The sequence below is a fragment of the Aspergillus ruber genome (genome assembly GCF_000600275.1).
Source record: "Aspergillus ruber CBS 135680 unplaced genomic scaffold scaffold00025, whole genome shotgun sequence".
In the NCBI taxonomy this organism is placed as follows: domain Eukaryota; kingdom Fungi; phylum Ascomycota; class Eurotiomycetes; order Eurotiales; family Aspergillaceae; genus Aspergillus; species Aspergillus ruber.
In genome coordinates this window covers 255,315-274,673 of record NW_024467321.1, presented here as the reverse complement: position 1 = coordinate 274,673, position 19,359 = coordinate 255,315, and the positions used below count along the sequence as shown (strand labels likewise).

Sequence of the window (19,359 nt, the reverse complement as noted above, 5' to 3'; positions counted from 1 at the left end):
CTCATATTTTGATCTACTTTTGTCGAATGGCGCTCGTCAAATCGGTGGTTATGCATGTTACGTTCATTTTAATGATGATATCCTTGATACCTTTCGTTTTTGCAATTAATTGAGATTTACAATAGAGCGATTCACTCTAGGTTTATATGGTAATGATGATAATTTTATGTGCCGTTACGAAGGGAACGGGCCATTGAAAAGTTTTAAATGATAAATCTCGTAACAACAGTACATTCATCATTACAAATTGAGAAGAGGAAGTATGTAGTCAATATATTCTCGTCGTCAGTCGTGAATGGAAGATATTTAAGCAATAGGTCAACTCTTAGCAGGCTCTGGTTCCGACTGCTCTTTCCCTGGGGACCCTGTTGCCAACTCATTATCGTTCTTCTCCTTCGCATCATCCAGAGAGATATCTCCGTCACCGTCCCTCTTTCCTCCCTCGCGGGATTTAGAAGGATGGTCTTGTTTTCGATTCTCGTCATCCTTCTCTTGCGCCGGTTGTTTAGTAGCATTGTCGTCTGGTGGTGCGTTACTAGCGCTATCGACATTTGACAGAGGCATAGAAATGCCCTTTCCATCCTGCAGCCCCATATCTTCTACCCCTACCACAGGTGGGCCGCGAGCATGTGGCACCTCCTCGGAATCGGCTGGCGGCGGAGATTCAGTGCCTCCCGGTGCTTCGTTTCCGATGGCTGATGTCGTCGTGTGAGTGGGCAATGTGGTTTCCTGTGTGATTGCAGTTGTTTCGATTTCGTCTTGGGTTTGTGGTTGCTGCTGTTCGCCCTGTGACGCTTGCGATGACTGTTGTACCTCGTGATTTACGGTAATAGAAATCGATTCGGTGCCTATTGCTGGATAAGAAGTTTTAGCAAAGAGATTTGAAGATTAATAGAGTATAGTTGATCAAGGTACCTTCCATAACAGTTTCTCCAGTCTCCTCTTCAAACGAAGCAGCATTCAACCATGGAATCGGGGTGAGAAGAGCACCGCCCAACGACTCGTCGCTTCCAGGGGCGTGATCAAATAGCAACCCACTGCTTCCTCCACCATTGGTTACACCATTCGGTTGACTTGTGCTCGCTTGCACTTGTAAAGGGAATATTTCTGCGCTACTTGTAACCGAAACAACACGATCAACAGCTCGCAGGTAGGCAGGGAGGGTTCGATAATGCGCATTGGGGTGAAGAATAAGCTCCGAAAGTCTCTGGATTGTATGCGGTGGTTTCGAAGAGAATAGGGATCTCAATGTGGATTTGATGGAGTCTAGCAGTGATGCAAGTGGAGAAGGGAGAGATTCGTTCGTGAGACCTGCGAATGATTGAGATTGCGAGTCTGGCACCCGTTCGCTCAAGGGCGAGGTCGCTTGAGCGGTGGAATTTGCTGTAGGCCGTGGATGGGTCTGTAAGTCCGGGATGTTGTTTTCTTTGTTGCTGCTAGACGGTATCGAGGAGTCTTGCGAGGAGGGATCGGCGGAGGATGGCAATTGATCAGGGATGGAGGACGACACGGCTTCGGGAGGCATCTTGGGCATGGGGAAAACATTGTAAACGATCTATAACTGTCAGTACAGATATTATTGTAAATGATTCGGGAGATTGCGCACATATTCTAACCGTTCGACCAAAGGTTCGATCAAGCCAGCCCATTTCTCACTGGAGAGAGTCAGCTATTCGATTCCAAGCACGCTGATTAACCATCGGCTCAGCATACGATTCCATCAGGCCGCCTTTAGCGACGGTTTGTAAGGCTTCTTCATCTGTTAATGACGGATCGTTAGCTGTTGGGAGTTCCAGTATAAACAGGGCTAAATGGCATGATGAAGCGATCCAAGTCAGCTCCTCGACTCAGACAACAAGAACTAACCTAGCGACATTCTGCAGGGGTGCTGGAGCCCAAATCTCACGAAGAAGCAAATAAGTTCCTGGTCACAACCGAGTCGTGCACGATGATTCGAAAACGCCAATGCGACGAGGCACTGTCTGCTAAACGCGCGCGGCGGGGCGGTAGTCGTAGCTTCCCATTGGCCTGCTGGCCCTCCGCTTATCGGGACCTCACGTGATGGTTATCGGGCCAATTTTTTAAACGCGGGCGGATCCACAGATTTGGATGGAGGGGCTCTTGTGAATCTCTTCTTCTCACTCCACACTTCAATCGCAAGCCGATCACTAAAACGATATCACGATGTGGAACTCGCGCAAAGTCGGAATCCTCGGAGGCGGCCAGCTGGGCCGTATGCTCGTCGAGTCCGCCAACCGACTGAACATCCAGGCTAATGTCTTGGATGCGGAGAATGCCCCGGCGAAGCAGATTAGCGCCCACAGTGGCCATGTTACGGGCTCTTTCAAGGAGCGGGAGGCGGTGCGCGAACTGGCAAAGGGATGCGACGTTGTGACTGCTGAGATTGAGCATGTGGACACCTATGCGCTCGAGGAGATTGCGTCGGAGGTCCGGATCGAACCCAGCTGGCAGGCTATCCGGACAATTCAGAACAAGTTCAACCAGAAGGAGCACCTCTCCAAGTATGGTATTCCCATGGCGGAGCACCGAGAGTTGACCAAGAACACTCCGGAGGAACTTGCGGCGGTTGGAGAACAGCTTGGGTACCCTCTGATGTTGAAGTCGAAGACTATGGCCTATGATGGACGGGGTGAGTCATCGCATTGAGAATACATGAATACATGAGCTAACATGGGGATAAACCAGGGAACTACCGTGTGAACTCGAAGGATGACATCCCCGACGCATTGGAAGCACTCAAGGACCGACCTTTGTACGCAGAGAAATGGGCTTATTTTAAGATGGTTCGTTACAATTATCTCATGGAAGCAGACAATGTCTAATATGTTATATTGGACTAGGAACTCGCTGTCATGGTTGTCAAGACCAAAGACGAAGTCCTATCGTACCCCACCGTCGAAACCGTCCAAGAAGACTCGATATGCAAGCTCGTCTACGCCCCCGCACGGAACGTCTCGAATGCAATCAACCAGAAGGCTCAGGAACTCGCTCGCAAGGCTGTCTCCCCCTTCGAAGGCAAGGGTGTATTTGGTGTTGAGATGTTCCTCCTCGAAGATGACAGCCTCCTCCTCTGTGAAATTGCCAGTCGCATTCACAACTCCGGCCACTACACGATCGAGGGATGCCCCTTGTCCCAATTTGATACCCACATCCGCGCCATCCTCGACCTCCCCATCCCTCCGCAAAGCCTCGAAATCCGCCAACCTTCCATCATGCTCAATATTATCGGCGGCGCTGAGCCAGACACCCACCTCAAGGCCGCAGAGCACGCGCTCTCCATCCCCAACGCCAGCATCCACCTGTACAGCAAGGGTGCCGCCAAACCAGGCCGCAAGATGGGCCACATCACTGTGACCGCTGCCACGATGCACGAGGCCGAGGCGCATATCCAGCCGCTCATTGACGTGGTGGACAACATCCGCGCACAGCGCACGGATGTGAAGAGCAAGGCCCAACCGTCAGGCCCCTCGAAGCCTGCCCCTTCCGTTGCCGTGATTATGGGCTCGGACAGTGACCTCAAGACTCTTGTGCCGGGTCTTAAGCTCCTCCGTGACTATTTTGGTATCGAGCTTGCTGTCGATATCACCTCTGCTCACCGCACCCCAACTTACATGGCCGAGTACTCCGCGGACGCCGCCGCACGAGGTATCAAGGTCATCATCGCTGCTGCCGGTGGAGCCGCTCACCTGCCCGGTATGGCAGCGGCCCACACTACCCTCCCTGTGATCGGTGTCCCGGTTAAGGGTAGCTCCCTTGATGGAGTCGACAGCTTGTACAGCATCGTGCAAATGCCCAGAGGTACGTCCTTATTCCCCTCCCGACAAAATCAACCTGTAGCTAACATTGAAACAGGCGTCCCCGTCGCAACCGTCGGAATCAACAACAGCATCAACGCCGCTCTCCTGGCAGCGCGCATCCTGGGCTCATTCGAACCAACTATCCAGCACAAGGTCGAGGCGTACGCGGAGAAGGCACGCGCCGAGAACATGGAACAGAAGGGTGTTAAGATGCAGGAACTTGGGTGGGAAAAGTACTTTGAGTCTATGTAAGGGGGCATAAGATTGGATATAAGTATTCAAATGTAGATATGTTTTATTTTTAGATGAATCAATGATCAAGATTTATAGTATCATAATGTGTAGATGTCAGTCTAAAGCCTTACAAAATGACTCGTGCTGCGACTTCCCCACGAGACTACGGAGTACTGCACAACATATTTATGCTGAGACGAATTCTTTGCCAATGGAAGGTTTACTGCGTATACATCTGTCTTTTGGACACACAGATAGACGGACTACCATTATTAAACAATAATCATACAAAACGAATAATCACAGTATCCAAGAGATATCACAAAGACAGATAGTACTAAGAAACACATGAGAAAATAATATCGACTCGCGTATATGATATCTGAACAAACAAACAAAAAAAAAAAAAAAAAAAAGGATAAAGAGGGAGAGAGAATTAAGAAACTCATTAAGAATTAAGTGATGCAAGTTCACTTAGATCGACGTGTTGACTAAATTAAACCGTCTGGGGGTTGAAGGCGGCGGGGGCACCAGGAACAGTAGTTCCATCAGCGACGTTCTTCGCAGCGCCGTTGGAGCCCGCGGCCACGTTTCCACCCTGAGTGCCGAATGCCTGGTTGATTTCATCCGAGAATCCACGCGACGGGTATCCATCGGGCTTGGAGACACCATCCGCGCCGTTGGTAGTGCCGTTAGCGGCACCAGCGGTTTCAGATCCACCAACGCTACCAGCACGGTGTGGCTTGCGGGTGATGGGCGCCGGCTTGGGGACGTCGGTGGACTCGGAGGCGTTGCCGAGGCTGAAAACAGGCGACTCCCAGCGCTCACCCTTCTCCGCGAGATCAGCGTACTCAGTGGCCTTGGTGGTGACGCTGCCGGGCAGCTTGATTTCAGGGAACTGCGAGTCGCGCAGGGTGGCGGTGGTCTGGACCTTGGTGTCGCGCTTAGAGGCCTCTTCCTGGGCTTTCTTGCGCTTGTCAGACAGCTTCCGACGGCAGACATCCAGGTAGCGGGCGTAAATGCTGGTCTTGTCCTCGGTGTCGTTCTTCTTGGCGAGCTCCTCGGCCTTCTGGGCTTCATTGTGCACATCGCGGGCAAAATTGTCAGCGGTGATGAAGGACTCGCGGATCTTTTGTTCGAGGACCTTCTCGAGCGTTGGGCGGACGATCTTGAAGAGGAGGGGCTTGAAGGTTTTGAAGAGGACCTTGTGCTTGGACTTGCGCAGCTTGATGTCCATGTTGTGGATGTCAACAGAGACCTTATCCACCTTCACAATGTGCTCACGGTCTTCCTTGTTGGCAATGGAGGCGGCAATCTTGAAACCGAAGCCCTCGCCACCAAGGAGGATGTCCATAACACCCTTGTCCGTGACGGACGGGAAGCCCTTCTTTTTCTTGAGATAGTAGCTGACATCGGTCAGGTCGGCCTGAATACCAGAAGCAGAGATCATAAGCTTGTTGTCGCGCTTGCTGCTGATCTGCTTGCGGCCCCAGCGGAAGTAGTTGTCGCTACCAAATTCCAGGACATTTGGCATAAGGTTGTCGCTCTCGATGACCAGGTTCTCAACGACCACGTCGACCATAGGGTCGGAGACCTCAATACGAGGGATGGGAACATAGCGCACGTGCTCAAAGATACCAGGCAAAATCACGTTGCCAATGTCCTTCAGGAGATGCTTCTTGAAGGCCATCTTGCCCTCTGAGCTGCGACCAAGGTCCAAGAAGAGCTTGTTCATAGCCTCTCCGAAGGCCTTGTTCTGGGAATCCTCATTGTACTGCTCACCAAAGAACTTGATCTCGTCCAGAACGCGAGTGGTGTGGGATTTGTAGCGGTCCTGCAACAAGTAGCGACCGTGGTCGTATAGGTGGTTCCAGTCGCGGTTGCAGTCCTCCTCCATGACGTAGCCCTGCTCCTGCAGGCACTTGCGGACGAATGTGTTGACATTCTTGAACCAGCCCTTGAGTTCAGGGTCCTTCTCAGCGTCGCGGTAGATGGTCTCGAGGGAGTCAAAGAAGTCGTCCAACGACGTGCTGTTAGCGAAGCGCTCAAGCAAGACCTGGGAATGTTAATACACGAAGAACAAAGAGAATTCAAAGAAGGGGCTTACCCTGAGGTTAGTCTCGACCGTTCTCACGCTGTTGTGGCCGCGGACGTCCTTGATGGAACCAGTTCCTTGCTTGGACAAGTCTTGGGAGTGACGAGCATACTTCTCTGCCAGGTCTAGCAAGGTCTCAATAGCTCTTTGGTCTAACGTAGTTGTTAGTGACAAGCTTCGTCGATAGTCGAAACGAATTTGACTTACAGTCAGCATGGCCCTGGACTTCCATGACCATCTTCTTCAGACGCCAGATAGCCTGCTCGCGACGCTCCTTGGGCACCTTCTCGGATAGGTATTCCTTGCCCTTGCCAGCGTACTCACGAGCGCGTTCCTTGGTCGATCGCCGTGTAGACTTAGATACCTCCGAAGTGCCGTCGGCACTGGCTGAGGGACCAGACAACACGCTCTCGCGATCCTTTGCATGCGTCAGTATGTCATCCTTACTCTGGATGCATGAAGAAAAACTCACGCCCTTGTTCCTCTTGAGCTTCGCCTTGAGCTGCTCCTTATCAGGCTTCTCGTGCCAGGTGTTCTCTTCAGCAGCCTGGTCGACCTGAGAGAGCTGTTCCTCAGAAGGACGAAGCTTGTTGGCAGCACTCTGCGAGGCATCGCTAGCCATGTCACGGATGATGATCAAGGCATCGCTCACTGTACCGGTCACCAAGAGCTCCGACTCAAGAATGGAAGAGGAACTTACGGATCTTTCTAAACTCTCCGTTGGTAATGAGAAGCGTACCCAAGGTCTTCAGACCCTGCACGGCGTTGTTACTGTCCTGCTTGGCACCGTCCTTGTCAATAGGCGCATTAGGCCCCTTCGCCTCAACATCGCCCAGACGCTGAGCCTCCCAGATGAACTCCTGGAGCAGATGGCCATCGTTCTTGCTGAGAATCAACTTGCGCGCCTCGTCAATAACCTCACGGAGGTCCCCAACCAGCTTCTGACCTTCTTCCGAAAGGTCCTTGGAGGGGGAAGAGAGGGTCTTGGACTGGAGGGCACTGTTCAGAGCGATGTCGCATTGCTTGTTCGAGGGCAGCTTGCCATGCTTGAAGCCTATGCTCAAAATCCCCGGTCAGCTGCTGCGCTAGGGATGCGACGAAAAAGGCCAGGATATGTAACTTACCATGGTAGATTCCGTACAGTTGGAGCTTCTGATTGATGCTCTGCAGGAATTAGAGGGTTAGCAAGGGCTAAGCGAGATCAGACCTCTGGGGGTGCTCCGTACCTGCTCCTTCTGCTTGCCATCAACGGGCTTGTTAACCATTTTGGACGGCATGATGCAAAAAGCCGTTCAGAGTGGTCTGAACGGAGAAAGGTTATGTACGGAATATGTCAAGGGATAAGTATCTTCCGGATTTAACACAGTGATTCACCGGAACAACAGAATTAGAAACAAATGAGATGAAAAGAAACGGGACTGATTGGGAATAGTTGAGTTGTTGTGATGATCGATCGCGTCGCTGGGGTATCACTGGGGAACGAAGGACGCAAACGGAAGAAGCAGTCCCTAGAGGAAAGAAGGAAGGTCGAGGGATAAAAAAAGAAGGGAATAAGGCAACTCGATATTATGAAATATGTATGTAGTAACAGGGACAAGGGGGGCAAATGATAATAATAACAGGGGGTTAAACCCGAAAGAGAGGGAAGAGTAGTGGTAAGTAGTAAGTGGTATTCCAACCAGAGAAAAAGAGAAAAGAAAAAAGAAATAAGAAAAAAATGGAGAAGAAAAAGCAGATTGCCAGTTTAAATACGATCCTAGATTAAATGATCACCATTTGTGTGTGAATCTTCTACATTGGAGTGCTGTACACATAGTACAGGCGAGTCGCCATACAAATTTAGTTTCCCTTGTTTACGGGAACGGATGGCGTGACGTCAGTGCTATCATCAGCGCATCAGAGCGTCTCCGTTCGGAAATGCAGAGAGAGAGAGAGAGAACAGAGAAAACAGAGCCACTATGTAAATCCCCGGTTCCTGAGATGGATCCCAATTCCTTCACTTAAACTTCAGGCGAACAATTATTTGTGTGGCTTGTTCCTATGATTCTTTCCCCCCTTTCCTTCTTTCCCGTTCTGTTGTACATCGCACAGAGACCTTATGAGCTCATGTCGCGCTCATTCTCAACTAACGGTTGTACATGAACCAGCATCGAGAAACGGCCGGATCTCTTGCCCCCCTTTTCTCTCAGTACATACTATGCACTCTGTATTCTGTATTCCGTACTACTATGCATTGCATCGCCTTTTTTTTTTTTTTTTCTTCGGGGCAGAATTCGCACAAGAGCGGTGATCATCCTTCCTGGGAAATCCTAATCAGACCATGTCTGTGGCAAAAAATGGAAAAATCACACTCCTCCCGACATAGCAATTTGGGTTATCTAGCGTGGGCTTGGATGGAGGAGATGCTTCCCCTTGTTAGCCCCATGCAGTATTTTAAATCATCCTAAGCAAGCTTCTTCGCTTCCTCATGAGTCACGGTCTCCACTGTTTCAACCTAACTTTTCAACAGACCCAAATAGACTGCATTCAAAGTTGTTCGGAAATGTCTGCTCCCCTAAAACGAGGACCCATCCGTACTCCGTAAGGAATGTGCTAGTGGGAATGTGTTCTCTTCGCAATTCCCGATTGCGGAATTATCGCGATCGGTTTGTTGGTCGATCTGGTCTAGTCTGGGCCACCGAGTTTGGTTGTTGTTGTTGGTGGTGGTGGTGGCTGGTGGTTCGATGATCTCGCTAGTTTGGCTGTTTTTCTCTGTTTTTCTATATTCCTTTTTCGTCGCTGTCGCCTTTTTCGTTCCCCGGGGATTTTGTATGCATGAAATCGAGAACTGGTCGCAATCATTTCCCGTGCATGTCACCCCCTTCTCCCACGGGGATGCTGCAATCGCCATCGCATCGACCAGCTGTGTTGTTGTTTGGGCCAGCGCCATGCGATTGCTGATCCCAACCAGTCACAACCCATGCGATACTCCGGTCGCTTGACGTCAGATAATTGAACCTTGTCCCGTACGCGTGAAAAATTGCCGTGTCAGGTTGCTCGTCATAAGCCGTATTAGTCATGGTTGATCCTTTGGCCATTGGATTTCGAGCAGGTGCTGTAAAAGTACGGTGATAGAGAAAAAAAAAAAAAATCACTAATAAGAATCGTTGCAGTGCCACCTGGTCCAACCATTTCGCCTTATTCTACTCCGCATACACTCTCCGTCATCGCACATATGTTTGTGTTGTCACCTTGTCAAACTGGCACTTGCAAGTTTCACCCCAATTCGACATAGAAAGCAAGGATGGTCCTCTGTGCGGGTTTTGTTGCTGTCAATTTCAGAAAAAATAGTGATGCCTGGCCCATTCGGTCGAGACCCGCGTGGCAAACTGGAAGATCATAAGGCAATGAAATGGATTCCTTTTCTCCCTATCCCCCCCCAAAAAAAGGAGGTGCTTTACTATCGTACAAATTGGCCCGGTTTGCAATAACATTGTGGTATCATTGAGTAAGAATACAAAAATCAAATTCAATTGGGAAGGCCAAACCCCCAAATATGCGTCCCTTTATATGCGTTGCACAAACAAAAAAAATAAGGAATGCGCTGAAGACGCAACGCAGGTTATCATATGCACAAAGGTTCCGTATAGGAACCCCTGAATTAGAGAGGGTCGTAATTGAATCCGGAATACTGAAGACCGTCGATGGATGGCGTCACGGTCGTGGGTGGCCCAGCCATAAATGCTCCCGATCCTGGAGGGAGATAGACTACAGAGGGCTGCGTCAACCACTTTCGAACAGGTGCCGCAGCCTGCTCATATTGTTGCAAGAAAGCATACATCTCCCATTTCCTCGCGCTGTATCGGAGAATATTCTGCATGTACGTCAAGCTTCGAATCGCACGTGCAGGGCAATTGGTTCGTCCTTCATTGCCAAGAAACGGAGGGTCGGCGTTTTCCGGCGGAGGTGCAGGCAAAGAGGGTCTCAAAACAACGTCGTAATCCTGACTCAAAAGGTCGAGGAAGCGTCGGCCAACTTGATATGCACGCTGGATGTCAAGAAAGGTTATGCATGGCAGCATGTTGGGATTCTCCAGGGTTTGGTGAAGCTGGCTAATGTAATCCATACAGCGATCGAATAACATGACTTTGTTGAAGTCACATAATGTGGGACAACGATGCGATGGAGAAAGAATGATGATGGTCGTATACAACACCTCGAGTCTATACAAAACAGGAAAGTGATGAGGGACGTTTGTAGGTGCACGGTCAAACCATTCTTGGGCTTGTGAACAGCGAGCCCATATCAATGGCAAAGGTTGCTGGGATGATTCACGTCCGCTAAAGTACATTTCTTGATACGCAGTCGACATAATCTGACGGATCCTGACGAGGTATAATCCAGGCTCTGAGCTGCGTTGGAAAAGGTGGCTCTGTTCGGTCAACGATGAGCCTAATGAAGTTGTGGCAGTCGGTAGAGAAACATTGATAGAGGCGTCTGAGAACGAAAAGGTTCTTCCCAAGGCTGAGCTAACCCCTCTTTAATTGATCCTCAAAAAGAGGGAAGAAGTCAGAAAATATTGTCCTATTGGAAGCGTGCAAACTTTCTGGGGCGGAAAAGGTAAGACATACCTATCCAAGCAGTAAGTACAGTGAAAGACTCTTCGACAGAGATCCAGCCGATCTCGATTCGACACCACTTCTTCTGGAGGATCCTGATGCAATCCCAAATCGACGATGAGCCTCACTGCCATACCAACCAGGTACCAACTCCGAAAATACATCGGATTGGCGAGCGAATACTGAGCCAGCAGCAGAATCGCTTGTATCCCGACAATGGAGCCTGGTTGGAGAACATCCTCGGCGTATTCGAGTGCTCCAACCACTAGAGCCAATGACCGTTGCTGGCTTTTATCATCACTCTGATACGATATGGTGGCAGAAGCAATCGCTAATACCATGTGCACAAGGAAATGATCAAAAGGCTTGGCAAAACGCCCACCAGGCTCATAGACGGATTCCATGGAAGTCCAGAAACTCTGTTCAACGAAAAACGGCAGCTGAGTATAAATATTGTCAAAGTAGAACTGTAAAAGAGGCGTGGCCTCGTGGCGCGGAAGCAGTGGCTGCGACGATATGTTTGGAAATGACTCGACCATGGCAACTGATAGCAGAAGGTTGGCAAACGACATTGTTGAAGTGATACCACGAAAATCTCGCGAAGTGGCATTAACAGACCTGAGGGCATGTTAGTAAGGAGAGTCCAACCGAAGATGTTGCGGGGAGCATAGAAGGCAGGACAGACAGATAACCAAAGTCACCCACAAGGTCATCAATATCAGACACCTCTCGACGATGTGCTTCAGCTACGGTACCCTTTGACGAGATAGCTGTGATCGAGCTCTCCTGCGGAATCCCGGCCTCGTTGATGGACGCATGCTCCTTACGACGATGAAGAGTTGCAATTTCTTTTTCGAGTTTCTCACAGTATCCTTCCAGGGAGGCGACGTAGCTCCTCTCTTTACCTTTAGCAAATTCGTCACTGGCGCCTGAGCAACTACTTGCTTTTCCAGCCTTTTCGCAAGCTGAGCAAGCTGGTAGCCTGCCATCGCATTTGATTTTAGCAGTGCGGCATCTTGAACATGCAGCCACCGGCCGGCTAACTTTCAGAATTGGGTGGTCTAAAAAAGAAGAGGACATGTTTGGTTCTTTCTCTTTCGTTCACATGATCTGTTTGCCTAGTTAGCAAGCTGGTGGAGGTTGTAAGAGCATTATTGAATGCCATAATACTCACCTGAAGGACAGATGATATGCTTCGACTGGCAGCACGATCCCGGATAGATGGCCCGTCACGAGTGAGTTAGATTCGGGTATCAACATGAAGATGCATCCGTAATTGTTTGATCCTTGCAATCTCTCTTCAAGTATTTCTATGTTGATTTCCGCAGACAAATAGCAAGGAAGCAGAAAGACTGCACCTGTAGAGCTGCCGTAGTAAGCAAACAAACCGCGCTTCACGGTGTGCGCAAAAGTACAAATAAGCCTGGAAAAAGCAAATTAATCCACAAGAACGCGGAGGGTCAGAAAAGAACTCGTCAATAAACAAGCGTCACCCAGATCGCAACGACGTCGATGATTTCCGAGGTCTCCGAGCGATATCCAAGTGTATCACTGAGGTTATCGAGTGACATGCAGGAGAAAGCACCACTTAGTCACGGTTTCGGGATCTCGCAGGAAGGCTCCTCGAATGACTACTCTGTAGAGTTACGGTTTCAAGTACAGTGAGTCGTCGTCGTCGTCGTCGTCGTCGTTGTTGTTGTTGTTTTTTTTTTTTTTTTTTTTTTTTTTTTTTTTTTTTTTTTTTTTTTTTTTTTTTTTTTTTTTTTTTCTGCAGACGGAGACGAGCGAAAGAGAATATAAGAGGAAGAACTAGGGAGAAGCCAAGAGAGGTTGTCGTCTTAGCTCCGACCGCCACTAACACACCCCGCGGTATGAGAATGTTGCAACCAAGAGAAAGGAAAGAAGGGATTGGATCGGTGGGAAGAGAAGAAAAAGGAATAATAAAAAACCTATTAAAAGAGACAAAAAAAAAAAAAAAAAGGAACAACTTTAGAGTGAAAGATTATCGATCCTCAATGAATCCCAGTCACGGGGTTCAGCCAGCCATGGTCTTGCCTTATTCGGTCTCTACTGATTGATACCACTGACACCTACTACCACCATCGCAGTACAGGGTAACATGGCAGCCAACGCCAAGCAGGGAAAATAGTTACCACCTCAAGACTGGACGCATATCTGGCATAATTATTCTATCCTTCCCCCAAGTTCTGATCATAATCAATAATAATATCAGCGCGCTTGGGTCGGCCTCTATAGTGTGTTATCATTTGTGATCGCAACTGGTGGCGATGGTTCCCTTGTAATCGGTCGTTTCAGCGAGACCCTGTCAGGTGTGCATTGTACAGAGTAAGCTCAGAAATTCCCATTATAGTCTACTATGTATAGCAATTGAATTCTGTTTGCTTCAGTAATAATAAGTATTATGCTTGGTCAAACTTGGTTCTTATATAAAAGAACTGCGCCAGTGGTCGTTCTGAGATCCCGTCGATCCCCGTTTAGGACAAAAGAGCCTCGGTCCTGTTCCCCTTTCGCCCCTCTCTTCCCTTTCACACTGTCATTTTTCTCTTTCTAGTTCGTTTCTTCTTTCATACTGTGATGCTCCAGGGTTCTGATAATAAATGCGGCATATAACCCCGTCAGCAGGATTCAAAAGTCCCAGATAATATTGTCAATCAAAAAGGTAACTATTTGTACCGTCAAGAGTTTCCCCGTCGCATGCTTGGCCTTCCGCGACAAGCTAACCATGCTCTCTTGCCAATTAGAACAGTGTTATGCATGTATTATAAAATACATAGTTACCCCATCAGACTACGTGGGACAGTCTGCTAACTCGAAAACAAAGATCATGTCGACTTTGCCATTCCATCGAATGTTCTGCCCGTCTTCCAGTCACATGTACCTCGAACGTTGAACCCTTCTCGACCACTACCATACACACACGCGCACGTACCCCCCTAAAAGCGAAAGAAATAGAGCGGACCCTTGTGATGGCGTAACTGTTTAACGGAATAATCTTGCGTTCAGAGTGCCAAGACCAAATTATTCGCGGTCCAGTGACTACTCGGGAGTTTCTCTTGGTACCCCATCATGGCGATGCCTCAAGTCTCGCCCGATGCGCGATCCCGTGTGAGAAACTCTTTGAATAGGTCATCATCTAAAGCACCGCAGCAATCGTTCGATGTGCCTGACAATAGGATCGCGCATACATTAACCGCTTGCGCAAGGTGTCGACAGGTATGATGATATCATACTTTTTTTCTTTTCTTTCTCTCTTCCTTTTTCTGTAGGGAGACTAATTCAGAGACAGCGGAAATCCAGATGCGATGTAGGAATCCCCAAATGTGCCTCATGCGAGCGCAGTAACGTCAAATGTGTCTATTACGATTCCGCCAAAAATGCTACCGTACCACGAACGTATATCATCTCACTGCGCGAAAGGGCTCGGGCGTTGGAAAGTGAAGTCGAAAAACTCAAAAACGATATTCAACATGCAGCAGATGCGGAATTGATGGTTCGAGGCGCTGGTCGCATTCGGTTCAAGGAAAACGATGAACCTCGCTATCTAGGTCCCTCCAGCGGCATTGCCATCACCCGTCTGGTCATGGAAATGGCCAAACAACATACCGACTCGAAGAGCATTAAAGATGTTGTCCCCGAATTGACTGCCCAGGAAATCAAATCTACTTTCTCGGAAGAGAGTCTCAAACCTACATCCAAAATTTACCCCATGATCAGCGACATTCCCCAGCCCAATTTACCCCCGCGTAATTTGACTTATCGACTCATGGACCTATTTGCTGTCAAGGGTATGTTTTCAACTTTGTCTTAGGCCTACCTGGCGTCTGGCTGACCCATTCTCTACAGCGCAAGCAATGCTTCCAACATTGCACTATCCCACGTTTCGTCGAGAAGTTGAGGAGGTTTTCGATGGCTCCGATGACCCTCGCCAGAACTTTCAACTTAGGATAGTGATTGCCATCAGCATGCAAAAACTGAGCACGGATTATGCCGGTTTGGCGGATAGCTACTACCTCGCTGCACTGCCATACCTGGAGCCGTCCCTGAAAAGAATGAACCTGGGAGCGCTACAATGCCTTGCCCTCATCGCCCAATATTCAATGCTGACACCTACGAGGACTGCAGCTTATTGGGTCGTCGGAGTGGCAATCAAATTGTGTCAAGATTTAGGGCTGACTGAAGAGTCTACCATCTCAAAGTCACCGACCGGCGAGTCTTTGAATTGCTTGGAAGTGGATATGCGGAGGAGGTTATTTTGGATTGTTTTGTCAATGGAATTTGGCCTTTCACATAGTCTTGGCCGTCCAAGCTGTCTCGCGGTCAGTCACGATCATGTCAACGTCAAGTTTTTTGAGCAGGTAGATGATCAGTACATCACACCAGATGGCATTCTTCCCGGGGCAAAACCGATATTTACCAAGTGTATTGCAATACACTTTTTGAAAATGCGGCTCTTGCAAGCGGAGATCAGACGGACGCTCTACCTGAACAGACGTGACACCCCGGTCCATGATCACGATCCATGGTTCACGCAAATGGAGGAGAAAATGGAGCATTGGGTGGTCACTTGTCCTAAAAACGATGGCGGTAGTGGGTTGGGTGAAACATGGTAAGCGCGAATGTCCACTGCCATAATTAGCATAGCTCTAACATTTTCCCCAAGGTTTCGCGGCAGACTGAATACAATGATCGTGTTCCTCTATCGACCATCGCCTCAGGTCCCCGAACCCTCTTCCATCGCTGCCGAAAAAGCCTACAAGGCTTCAATATTCAACGTTGGCATGCAACGACAGCAAATCGCGACTGGCTCAGTGGACTTGACTTGGATCTTCACACAGTCGTTGTTTATGGCCTTGAACACCATTCTTTGGTCGCTCTCATACCCTGATATTCGCAAGGACCATCCGATTGAAGAGGTCCAAGGCCATCTCGACGTAGCGCTGGAAGCCATAGTACTTGCAGCCAAAAGATGGCCTGGCGTCGAATCAGCTCTGCTCCTCTACAGAAGTCTGGTGGCCGCATGTCTCAAAGCATACAATACTGAAGAGTCGTTCGTCGTTCGCTCTCCATCCAACCCATCCAACCATGCCACGCCCGGATCGTGTCAAGACGTGATGAGTCCTCCTGATATGTCTAGCCCTTCAAGCATCACTACATCATTACAATCGCACAATGCCCGGTTCGGGAAACCTTCTATTACGGATGGGTCATCCACGGGCACGGTATCACGAGCACATTCAGCAGACCCTACTTTACCTTATTCGCATTCATCAATCTCATCTACGCCTCCCATTGGAGTAGCGAAGCCAACATCATATCAGATATGGACTCCACCAATGCAGCAACAACAGCAGCAGCAGCAACAACAGCAACAACAACAAATACATATATCAAACGACACCCCCGCCACACAGTTCACATCACCACCGTATGCTGCACCGGCGGCCGCTTGCGGAGGTTTGCAAATCGATCCAACCACTCCATTTAACATCTTCCCAACTGTGGTTCCAGGCCTGCAGGGCTGGGACCCTGATTTCAACCTTGCCTCCACAACAGCCGGTCATCTGGCCTATGTGGAAGCAGCCGTTGACCCAATGAATTGGACAAGCACCATTGCGGATCAATACTCGCAGTATCTCAACGCACCTCTCCCAGTTCCTTCGTGGCGTGAACGGACACTTAGCCACCAGGAGCAGGTGGAGTTGATGGCGTCCTTAGAAGACAACATACCCGATGTGTCTGCGCAACTTGTGGGCGATGCGTCGAACACTTTCTATCAATCATGATATGCTGTGATGACAACGACACATGACTTCCTCAGGGCCTTCCTCATGAGGGGTGGCCATTCGCTTGGGTGTTGTTAAAAAAAAAATCGTTTTCCTCTGTCTTATACATCTATCCATGCATGGGTCTGGTTACCTGTGCCTGATAATCATTCTTATTCTTAATAATAAACAATCATTGGGGGCATCCTCGGGTTTTGTATTTGACCATATTCTATTATAGTGAAAAGTCCTTTGAAACTACTCTGTAGTAACAGTAAGTATATTGCGGCAGTAGGGCATATATGGGTACAACCCTGGGTTCTTTTATTTAAACAAGGGTGTTTCATATAGGCGCATGCATTTGACTTGCATTTCCGGCAAATCGTACCCCTGTACAGAGTACGGAGGTGACTACGATGTTTCATCTTGTATTATTTCAAGTTGATAGATCCATTTGGTAGGGCTGCATTGCATACAGTAACACTGACTCCAGAAATAGACACTTGACGTCCAAACGAGCATACTGTTTATTCGAGATATTTGTAAAGATATTTCCTTTTTATCTTCAATTCTTTTAGCAATCGTTCCATGGTCCATGATCAGCGCAACTTTTTGTCGTTGTTACCGTATCATCTGGTACCATACCACTACTGTATAGAATACGCCATACCGTACTGTTTTGTACTGAAATTCTGTATCAAAAATGAAAAGGACGGTCACGTGTCGCCCAGGCTTTTTGCCGTCATCCAACATCCTCAGAACCGCCTCCCAGTTGAGTAACGAAAGGGCCGCGCCTCTTCACTTCCTCACCACCAGTCATCAGCACCCCATCGCCATTCCACCACCAACGATTACTTGGTTTTTCGACACTTTGGTGTGGCTCCCGGTGTCGAAACTCATTGGAATGTGTGACTTCTAGACGGTCGTGCAACGTCCTGCTCGCCCACTGGAGCGATTCTCGACCGGGCATCTTTTCCCTTTCTCCCTCGCCCCCTCGACTTTCCTCCTCCGCCTTCTCCGCCTTGATCAGTTTTTGGTGTCGACGATTTCCAGTCTGGATTGCCGCTTGCCGGATCGCCTGGGCTTGGTTCGCTGTCGCCAGCGGTTCCTCTCCTCGTTTCCCTATCCGCCCCCAGACCCGACTCCCATGTCTGATCGCGCTTCGTCTGCGACATTTCGAGTTGGATTTCCTTCACCTTCATCTCCTTCCGTTGGTTATTTGAAAGAAATCGACCAACCGTACATTTCATCGGATCACTTTCCCCAGACCCCGACATCGCCTCCGTTGATGTCGGTCAGCGCTCAGAGCCATGCCATTCACTTCGCATCCTCGCAAACGTCACCTAGGCAGGCAACATCACAGTCCGCAGACTACTCCTCATTGCCTTCTTCGGATCCGATGTCTTCCCAGATATCGCAACAGCCGACCTTGAGCAGTACGACGACTTCCTTTCCGACTCCGGCTAGTAGTGTGAGTGGTCATTTGGTGGACGCGGACAAGTCGACTGGTACTGGGATGCAGGAACCTGGATCAACCGCTATGGCGGATGCGGATGCGGCCCTTACACAAACGCCCCCACAGCACACACGGACAGACCATGACCGGGACATGGGCGGGACCGATCCCGGGACTGGAGTCCGCAATTCTGCAAATATCGACGCAATGGAGATCGACAACAATGACAACGGCGGTAGCAGCAATAACGGGGGTGCGGCCTCGTCGGAGAAGAATGGTTTCAATTTAGATTCCCTTCAAAGGGAATTTACCTCGGCCTACCATCTCTGCAAAAGCTGTAAGAGTTTTTCCCCAATTTCAATCCTCGCTGCAGTTCACCCTGCACCTGTTTGATTTCTTTTAGGGATTGAAATTGTTAACATTGCTCTACTTTGAACTTTACAGCCCATGTTGTGACTGGTCCAGACCCGTCGTTAGACCTTGTCTCACTGTACGGGCTCGGTCCGGCTGCGAAATCAGTAGCACGGATAGATCCTGTCACGGGAGATAAGATCAACCGACTACGGAAATCGTACGAAGGCAAGTTGAAAGGGCTTGGGCTGGCGGGCAGAAACAAGCCTGTCAAGAACGAGCCAGGCATGCCTGGTAGTCTGAGACACCTCACCATGTGGCCTGAAGAGGAATGGCAGAACCAGAAGGTCTTTGGAAAGCAAATCAAGGTTGCAGACATGGATTCGACATTGCAACAGTTGCAGGTGAAAGCCATGAAATTGGAACCAGGCACCGTGCCCAACAACGATTACTGGGAGGACGTGTTGGGTCATGAGAAGCCGTCGAAATACACGGGTGCAGGCGACGCTGGGAAAAAGACAGTTGCGCCTTCTGGGGGTGTTCGAGCGCCCAGTCAGCCGAACGGCATACCCGCTTCCGCAGAGCTGGAGCGAAGTCGGCCCAGTCGCGGACATAAGAGACGTTACGATGACAACAGCTTTATTGGTTACGGCGAAGGTTACGCAGATGACGACGACGAAGGCGCATTTTACTCAAACAGCGAAGGAATCGGGAAGAAAAAGCGCAAGAAGGTATGACGGGACTTTTTCTTGTCTCCGTATATCTTCTCTTCTTTTTATTACTCGTCCGGCAAAGATTGCTGATGCTTTTGGTCGTTTGTTTCGGCTTCGTTTTCAAAAAAGGATCACGTTCCGAAAGTGTCTACACCCTTTTCCGAGCGACTAGGGAATGGCATGTTTGGAATTGGCGCCAGATAATCAAGAGGTTCAGCAATATCGGTGGATTTAAAAAAAAAAAAAAAAAAAAAAAAAAAAGGTTCATCCCATTTTCATTTATTATACCTTCGTGCACAGATTTGAGGTTT

General features: G+C 49.1%; 6 protein-coding genes across 6 annotated transcripts; 3 read left to right on the top strand and 3 right to left on the bottom strand.

The window, feature by feature from the left end:
• Positions 1-253: 253 nt before the first annotated feature.
• EURHEDRAFT_415120 (uncharacterized protein) lies at positions 254-1,940 on the bottom strand. The gene is made up of 5 exons (XM_040782603.1): positions 1,867-1,940; positions 1,714-1,759; positions 1,607-1,655; positions 916-1,555; positions 254-854 (listed from the first exon to the last, which is right to left on the bottom strand). Exons 1-5 carry the CDS (start codon positions 1,874-1,876, stop codon positions 319-321), a joined length of 1,281 nt encoding a protein of 426 aa, XP_040636443.1. The 5' UTR covers positions 1,877-1,940; the 3' UTR covers positions 254-318.
• A 182-nt stretch (positions 1,941-2,122) lies between these two features.
• On the top strand, positions 2,123-4,140 carry EURHEDRAFT_505843 (phosphoribosylaminoimidazole carboxylase ADE2). The gene is made up of 4 exons (XM_040785846.1): positions 2,123-2,650; positions 2,707-2,804; positions 2,862-3,819; positions 3,874-4,140. Exons 1-4 carry the CDS (start codon positions 2,185-2,187, stop codon positions 4,068-4,070), a joined length of 1,719 nt encoding a protein of 572 aa, XP_040636442.1. The 5' UTR covers positions 2,123-2,184; the 3' UTR covers positions 4,071-4,140.
• Positions 4,141-4,548: 408 nt separating this feature from the next.
• On the bottom strand, positions 4,549-7,424 carry EURHEDRAFT_379885 (uncharacterized protein; the record flags this gene model as incomplete). Its single annotated transcript, XM_040779221.1, has 7 exons — positions 4,549-6,108; positions 6,160-6,299; positions 6,355-6,565; positions 6,620-6,798; positions 6,848-7,201; positions 7,272-7,311; positions 7,374-7,424. 7 exons carry the CDS (start codon positions 7,422-7,424, stop codon positions 4,549-4,551), a joined length of 2,535 nt encoding a protein of 844 aa, XP_040636441.1.
• Positions 7,425-9,787: 2,363 nt separating this feature from the next.
• Positions 9,788-11,825, bottom strand: EURHEDRAFT_517376 (Zn(II)2Cys6 transcription factor; the record flags this gene model as incomplete). The annotated part of the gene is made up of 4 exons (XM_040786561.1): positions 9,788-9,817; positions 9,896-10,664; positions 10,758-11,363; positions 11,431-11,825. The coding sequence occupies 4 exons, from the start codon at positions 11,823-11,825 to the stop codon at positions 9,788-9,790; spliced, it is 1,800 nt and encodes a 599-aa protein (XP_040636440.1).
• Positions 11,826-13,832: 2,007 nt separating this feature from the next.
• On the top strand, positions 13,833-16,549 carry EURHEDRAFT_379883 (putative C6 transcription factor; the record flags this gene model as incomplete). Its single annotated transcript, XM_040779220.1, has 4 exons — positions 13,833-13,979; positions 14,053-14,551; positions 14,610-15,372; positions 15,427-16,549. 4 exons carry the CDS (start codon positions 13,833-13,835, stop codon positions 16,547-16,549), a joined length of 2,532 nt encoding a protein of 843 aa, XP_040636439.1.
• A 759-nt stretch (positions 16,550-17,308) lies between these two features.
• EURHEDRAFT_415114 (uncharacterized protein) lies at positions 17,309-19,268 on the top strand. The gene is made up of 2 exons (XM_040782602.1): positions 17,309-18,321; positions 18,429-19,268. The coding sequence occupies exons 1-2, from the start codon at positions 17,676-17,678 to the stop codon at positions 19,070-19,072; spliced, it is 1,290 nt and encodes a 429-aa protein (XP_040636438.1). The 5' UTR covers positions 17,309-17,675; the 3' UTR covers positions 19,073-19,268.
• Positions 19,269-19,359: the final 91 nt, after the last annotated feature.

What these genes read in the sequence shown, in the direction of transcription:
- EURHEDRAFT_415120 (XM_040782603.1), bottom strand. An exon ending in TGGTCGAACGGTTAGAATAT is followed by an intron (nt 1,556 to 1,606) that starts GTGCGCAATCTC and finishes TGACAGTTATAG; the next exon opens with ATCGTTTACAATGTTTTCCC. An exon ending in TGGAGAAACTGTTATGGAAG is followed by an intron (nt 855 to 915) that starts GTACCTTGATCA and finishes CTTCTTATCCAG; the next exon opens with CAATAGGCACCGAATCGATT.
- EURHEDRAFT_505843 (XM_040785846.1), top strand. Translation starts at nt 2,185, where the DNA reads ATGTGGAACTCGCGCAAAGTCGGAATCCTCGGAGGCGGCCAGCTGGGC. An exon ending in AATGGGCTTATTTTAAGATG is followed by an intron (nt 2,805 to 2,861) that starts GTTCGTTACAAT and finishes ATATTGGACTAG; the next exon opens with GAACTCGCTGTCATGGTTGT. An exon ending in CATCGTGCAAATGCCCAGAG is followed by an intron (nt 3,820 to 3,873) that starts GTACGTCCTTAT and finishes ACATTGAAACAG; the next exon opens with GCGTCCCCGTCGCAACCGTC.
- EURHEDRAFT_415114 (XM_040782602.1), top strand. Translation starts at nt 17,676, where the DNA reads ATGTCTGATCGCGCTTCGTCTGCGACATTTCGAGTTGGATTTCCTTCA. An exon ending in CTACCATCTCTGCAAAAGCT is followed by an intron (nt 18,322 to 18,428) that starts GTAAGAGTTTTT and finishes TGAACTTTACAG; the next exon opens with CCCATGTTGTGACTGGTCCA.